General features: G+C 42.9%; 1 protein-coding gene across 1 annotated transcript in view; it reads right to left on the reverse strand.

Moving 5' to 3' along the window:
• Oat (Ornithine aminotransferase precursor) overlaps positions 1 to 6394 on the reverse strand; it is a 68053-nt gene extending 61659 nt beyond the window's left edge. Inside the window, exons 1-2 of the mRNA XM_065449789.1 lie at positions 6191 to 6394; positions 663 to 840 (exon numbers count right to left, since the gene is read on the reverse strand). Of these exons, the coding sequence (XP_065305861.1) occupies positions 663 to 834 (172 nt within the window). The 5' untranslated portion in view covers positions 835 to 840; positions 6191 to 6394. The remainder of the gene's footprint in view (positions 1 to 662; positions 841 to 6190) is intronic.
• Positions 6395 to 7143: the final 749 nt, after the last annotated feature.

Below are 7143 nucleotides of genomic sequence, written 5' to 3' on the forward strand. Positions count from 1 at the left end.
TGCCAAATTATGTAGGTACGTCGAACAATTGGTCTCATTGCCACACAGTTAGGCTATGGGACTAAACAAGTTTTGCAAATTTTTTTGTAATGTGAAGATGACGATGATATGGTGTTTAATGGTGCAAGGGCCAGGTATGGCCAAAGAGCGTCATGCCAAATGGTAATTTTAACAATGTATTGTGAATGGAGTGGACAGTGAATTCATCATGGTAAATGTGACATGGGTGTAAGAAGGCCTAAAAACCTGTCACTGTAAGTGGCGTAAAACAAATGGGTACTAAAATGATGACACTGATTAGTTAGGGCATGGGCGATGGCAGTTGGGCTTCGTTAAAAACATGATGGAACAAAACAACACATAACAGTGACAGCAAAACTTCAAGAGAGCCCTTAAATAGAAGGGCTGTTAGTCGTGTGCTAAAAATTACCTGTCCAAATGATTTTGAGAGTATCTGTTTCCGATAAAACTGTAAGACTAATTTGAGCGAGATGAAAGTGACAATAATAATAATAATAATAATAATAATAATAATAATAATAATAATAATAATAATAATAATAAAACATGAATACATCATAGACATTAAGACATGTGTACATGGATTGCCCTATGCAATAATGGCTTGATGGTGCTGCTGATAATTACTAATAAATAAATACCTTTTGCTTTGTGGATTGCCACTGGAAGTGGATGATAATTGTGGGCACCATATTTTTCTTCACGTTCGAAGACCTGATCAGAACTTAGAGGATACAGCTTAGCCTGAGTCCTTTTTTGCAACCAGTTCAGCTGCTGTCGCAAAACCCTGGAAGACAGCTTGGTAGCATGCATAACTTTCTGCAAAATGAACACATAAAAAATGGCTTTAAGCACTCAGTAATAGGAACACACTGCCAAGCAGATAAATGCGCACTGGCAACTGGCCCAAAACCTCCAAGCAGTGTGCCCCTCACTCCTCCTTTTCTTTGTCCTTTACAGTCATCTGCGATTTTAGTAGAATACCAAATACCAAAATGAGGCAAATGTGAAGCCTTAAGCAGGCACGGTTCACCACTGTCTTCTTGGTCTGCATGACTGTGGCCAAGCATGTGGCATTGCCCAATGCAGCTGCCAAACCCAGATAAACATGGCTAACCAGAAGCTTCTAGCTGTTCTAGCAAAGTCCCAATACCATCCCCATTTCTAACCCCTTAAAAGCCTTTACAACAAAGCAAAGCCAAACCTGAAACTAAGAGTTACATACAGTTAAATGCATTTATAATGTAGTGTTCAGCACCTACAAGATCCTTCGTTATACAGGCCCCTTCGTTGCAAAGGTCACGCACCATACCACTCATCCTAGTGCAGACTAAGCACATTCAACAGAAGAAAACCTATATTTAACCTAAACTAAAGAGTGACTTAATGAAATAAGGTGCTAATTTCTTCGTGCACACTTTGCCTGACAGAATGCATGACTGCAGCCAACCTTATTGCACTGAGGTTCACTGCATGCTCCATAGCAAAATGCAGTGGACACGCAAAATCTGCATATCGTCAAATGCTGCTATCGCCTCCTTTTCCATCAAAACTCTTATTCCTTTACAGCATCTTCACCGCTACTGCCTTAGTTGACCTTCATATCCTTTCTGCCCTAGATGGCTTTAAAGATATCGTCAGTTGTCAGTTACGATTACATGACTGCATCGTAATCAACTGCAACCCTTGCACCCAGCCCTTGCACCCCCAATGCGTCAACCCTTGCACCCATTGATGCATTACAACAATTACAACAAGTGTACGAGTTGAGCGATTCCTGAAGCAGAGCAGGAGGACTACTTCTGACATGCTCATGCTCGTCAAATGCATTGCTAACACTGCTGTAAGCACTAGCACAGAGAGCACGTTGGTAATGTCGGCAGAGAGCAGTGGCAGCACTGCTGCATGGCATTAGTTGTAAAGGAACAAATGGGCCATTGGGGACACCTCAATTCCTTCGTTATATAGCAAATTCCCTGTACCGGTCTTTGTCTTAGAGGCATTCACAATACTTGCAAAAGATAGGCATTCAGCAGAGACATAATCAATCCTTCGTTATACAGGTAATTCCGTTGTAGAGGCGTTCCAACTGGATACAACAATGGAGCAACTATATGTACTTAAGATCCCTCATTTTTGGGCAAAATCCAATTAATTTGCGATTTCGGCACCCTGAACAAAATTAATAACAATCAGGTCAAACCCGATTTCTCCCCGAATTTCGCCCTTTCATAATGGGTTTTAATAAATGCAGGTGTTGCAAAGCTAACAAATACTGCCCAACTTTTCCAAGCAGGTGGTCAAGGTATAATGTTAGTAATATATGAATAGCTTATTTGCCTCATTTTCGCTTAATATTCAAGCAGAAACTGACATATAAAAGATATATTCAATGCTTGCCAGTCTTGAGTGAGTGAAATCTTATTGCTTTCTTTAGCAGCCAGATTTACATGAATACAAGAATGGCATACTGCATCACATTTCCTGTATGTCACCTACAAGTAAACACGTTAGTGCTCTAGAAAGCGAGCTAACAGAGCATTGATGCTGCTCGGTATTGCAGGCAGTAGCTCTGACGTCGAACTACATAGTGGCCTTTTTTCCCTTCTCGTCAGCCATATATATGTAGATGAATGTCTGCAATAAAGACTCAGACTCAGAGGATCTTTACCTAACTATGTCACCTTCAAAGAAAGATGACCGATTAGTCTAATTGGTATTCCATTCATTTTATTGCAAGGGCATGTATTCGGAACCATTAAAGCAAGACGACAACAGACAAGGATGAAAGCCCTGACTGGTCTAGGACAGATGAAGTGCTTCCCAATGCATATACTAATAACATACGCCAACAACGGCTTGTAAGGTAAGGAAAAGCACCACACCTCCTGCAAAGCAAACTCTTGTACACTGCATTTTGTACTTTTTTTGTTAGTTAAAAAAATCAGGAGAAACATGTAAAGAAGGAATCACCAAACCTATCTCTATCTGTTGGTATTGTTAATGTGGTTCTTTTTAAATGTAATAATAATGTATGACAATGGGGATTTGCCTAGATCAGTTCATCAGATAATTTGCAAGCAGCTCTCCTTGCCATTACATGTTCTTGTGAGTGATTTCACTTGTTGAAACAGATTGTGTCCAAAAAGATGCCATTAGTTGCGTTAATTGTTTGTAGAACTTGCCAAAAAATCTTGAATGTTGAGCTGTCAGAAATCAGAACCGCCAACTTTTCTCCAGCTTTCGTGCCAGACCTCAAGATCCCCAATTTCTCCCCGATTTTCCTCTTTACCAACAACACCCTATTTTTACCCCCCAAATTTCAGAAAAAAATACTCCTAGAAAACAAAGGATCTATATACAGGGTGTCCCAGCTAACTTTAGCCAGAGTTTTAAAATATGCAAATGCCACGTAGCTGGACAGAACAAAGGTAATGTTGTTTGCCGTCGCTTGGAGATACTCAAATTAGTTTTTTTAATTTCACCTAATTAGATCATTAGCCTTAATTAATCAACTTCTCAGATATTATAATTCGATGAAAAGTGTCAATGAGAAAACTGTAGAGCAACATGAAAAACTTGCGCTGCAGCTTTCTGTTACTCAATACATGCTACATAAAAGTGTTTTTCCGAGCGTGAAAGAAGCCCACAAATACACGCAAAGTGCCTCGAGCGGCTAGTTGCACAGCAATTTTGCTTGCATTTGTGGGCTTCTTTCACATTCGGAAAAACACTTATGTAGCACATATCGAGCAACAGAAAGCTGCAGCGGAGTTTTTCATGTCGCTCTACAATTTTGTCATTGACACGTTTTCATCTAATTATAATATCTGAGAAGTTAATTCATTACGACTAATTATCTAATTTGGCAGAATGCAAAAAAATAATTTGGGTATGTCCAAGCGACGGCAAACAACATTACCTAGTTTTGTCGAGCTACATGGCAGTCGAATATTTTTTAACTCTGGCTGAAGTTAGCAGGGACACCCTGTACATTGTACAGTCTCAGGCATGATAAAGCCTTTAAAATCTGCGAGTGTAGTTATTGAGGGCATTGTTAAATGTACTTAGTTATATGGGAGCATTAAGAGAAAGCTTTAGCTTGGGCCCAACTCCGACGCTGCCTATTCAAATACATGTAAAACGCAAAATGTTTTTCCGAGATAACCGCTGGACCGATTTTGATGAAATTTGTTGCATTTGAGAAAGAAAGTCAAATTTTAGTGACTGTTGGAAGCGGAATTTCGATTTAGGGCTTGAATTTTGTTATAAGAATTTTCACAAATTCAGAAGCTTGAAAAAAATAGAAGCACGAAGTTTAAAAATTCATAGCTCTGCATCAAGAACAGATATCATGGTTCTGTGAATGGCATCCATTAGATCATTGAAAGCGGACAAATTCGATATGTCATTTTACATCTTACGTGAATTTCTTACATTGTTTACAAGGGTTCTGCAAAAGCTGTATTTCCATGTTAAGTTTTCTTGAGATTCATGTGTAACATATCAATTTTGTCCGCTTCGTATGCACTATTAGATGCATTTCACAGAATTGTATTTTGATTTTTCGTTGATGAGTCACACAGTTGTAAACTTGATAGTCTTTTTTTTTAATTTTTTGATTTTTGCCAATTTTTAATAAAAAATTTACGACCTAAATCAAAAATTCCAAACCAACCGTCACTAGATTTTAAGTTTTTCTTTTAAATGCAACAAACCTCGTCAAATTTGGTGCAGTGGTTGCCGAGAATAACGAATTCTCCTTTTACATGTATTTAGATAGGAGCACCCGAGCTAAAGCTTCCTCTTAAATTATTGCTATAAATCATACAAGGGCTCCAAGAGGCAATATCTCGGTGTCTCTTTCCTTTTTTTACCTGTATTTACACCGCTAATGAAAAGTCACTTGGGGACGTATCCTGGGACGATCACTTTCGGTGATACTAGGGAGGTTTAGATTAGGGGACGCAAGTGGCTTGCGTAGGCAAGAACTAGGGGGCGACGGTACTGCGCATGCGCACACGAGGACGTAGGGTGCTGCGCATGCGCAGTACCGTGGCCCCTAGTTGCGTACGCAAGCCGCTTGCGTCCCCTAATCTAAAACTCTCTACTATCGCCTCGCCCATCAGGCGCACGCTTATTGGCTGGTTGGACACTACGGCGGAAGAATCGTCGAGAGTGGTCGTTCAAGCATCGACCTCCTCTTTTTATATATATATATATATAATGCCAGTCTGATGCGGCCGATCCAACCATTCACCACCCTTTCCTATCGTCCTTGCCTACTGTCCCCCGTCCGCCAGCGTGTGCGCCTGCTTTAGGGTCGTGGACGAGAGCACCATCCGAGTGGCGCATCACGATCGACGGAAGTCGGAGAAAGATTGACAGACGCGTGATAACCTGACAGACGCAGGTACGGAGCGTCTACCACTTCACCGGAACGGCAGCGGCGCGCGCTTTGACGCACGCGTGATGCAAGCAGTCGTACCATCTGGGTAGTGTCGCATCGCGGCAGCTTACTGAACTAAGGTGAACAAAGACTCCCATTAGGGAGCGAGCGCTTGCACTGGCATTGAAAAAAAAAAAAATAGAGGCGGCGATGGTTCGAGAATGCGTCCCCTGATAATCACTAAATTCTGCAATGAAAACGGTACACCAAAAGGAACTGCTTCAAATGAGCGAAAGAACAGTAAGAGAACATTAGCACGTGCAGTAAAAGCTGGAAAGAAATACTTCATGAGTTAATCACGTGCCGTACGCTGGCCCTGCGCATACAAACTTTAAGGGGAGGGGGTTAGGATGTCCCCCACGCCCTGGATGCGGGCATGCATACACGCGACCTGGGAAGATGAAGATATGCGGACGCATGCACGAGCGCCCTGTGACAACACCCTCATCTAGCTGCGGCGGTCGTACAAATTGTTTCAATCAAAGGAGCACGCGGTACAGGTTTGCTCATTGCGCGCCGGGACGGTCAAATTTGGCGCCTAACGAGGAGGCCTCGGACGGGTGGGTCGCGTGTATCGCTATGTTGCAATTTGAATTAGCAAAACAGAAAGAAAACGCGAGAACGCGCCTAAACTTTGTTTGGCGCAGATGGGACGAAAGGCTTCCCGCATTCCTTCATTAATCTACGAGCAAAGAAAACGGCTAAAGAGGGAATGCTTACCGTGTACAGCCGCACCGGTCACAACAAGATAACTACTGCAGCGCAGATAAGGCAACACACAGACGCACGCTAATCGACGTGCCACTTAAAGGGCTGTGGCGCTGCGGGCGCTACGAGTAACGGAAGAGTTTTTTTCCACAGACCACGCCTCGCGAAGAACACGTGCTTTTGTTGCTGCGTTGACTCTGGTACCGGTGCGATTTTCAGAATTCACAATTTGCGACGTTTTAGCGTAGAGTGTCGCTCTCCCGCTGAGGCGCCGCGTGTGAAAAAATTGTGCGAGGGCGCTGCGAGAGAACTATGTTTAAATTGGGTTGGTGCTGAGAGGCGCTTCGCAGCATATTCAACGTAATTTCGCTGCGGGCGCAGACCGATTGCGCGCGTACGCTCTTATAATAGTGATTTTTTTCCACTGCAAATTTATGTTGACACCTTTTTGCTACGTATACATATTTGAGGCATGGGTTCTACAACATGGCGTCGTTGTCAAGTGCGTCGTCTGCTAGCGAGCGCGCGTTCGTTGCGCGGACGTGCAGTTTTTCTAGCACAAAGTCTGTGGACGCTATTCTGGACATTCCGCCATTTTCTACGATGCGTGACGTAGGCGCGACGCAAACAATATGGCGCTGGTGGCCCCGTTTTGCTTACGTAACGTGACGCCAGCTTGACGTTTCGCCTAAGAAGCTGAAATGAAGGCACTGAATATAGCGTTATCGGTAAAGCAAAACAGTTTTCCTCCGCAGTAAAAATAAAGCAGCTATCTCAAAGCGTATGATTATTCCGCCGAAAACGCTCTCGCTTTCGTCGTCTGCTGCGTACAAGCCGTCGTCTGCTTCAACAGCTAGGATGCGTGTCCCCGGAAAATGGAGTGAGTCATCGCATGTTGGTGCCAACGCGCTTGTTTTCCTGCTTGAGACAACATACGCGACGTACCAGATGTGATGCGCGCACGT

The sequence above is a fragment of the Dermacentor albipictus genome, chromosome 1, assembly GCF_038994185.2.
Source record: "Dermacentor albipictus isolate Rhodes 1998 colony chromosome 1, USDA_Dalb.pri_finalv2, whole genome shotgun sequence".
NCBI lineage: Eukaryota > Metazoa > Arthropoda > Arachnida > Ixodida > Ixodidae > Dermacentor > Dermacentor albipictus.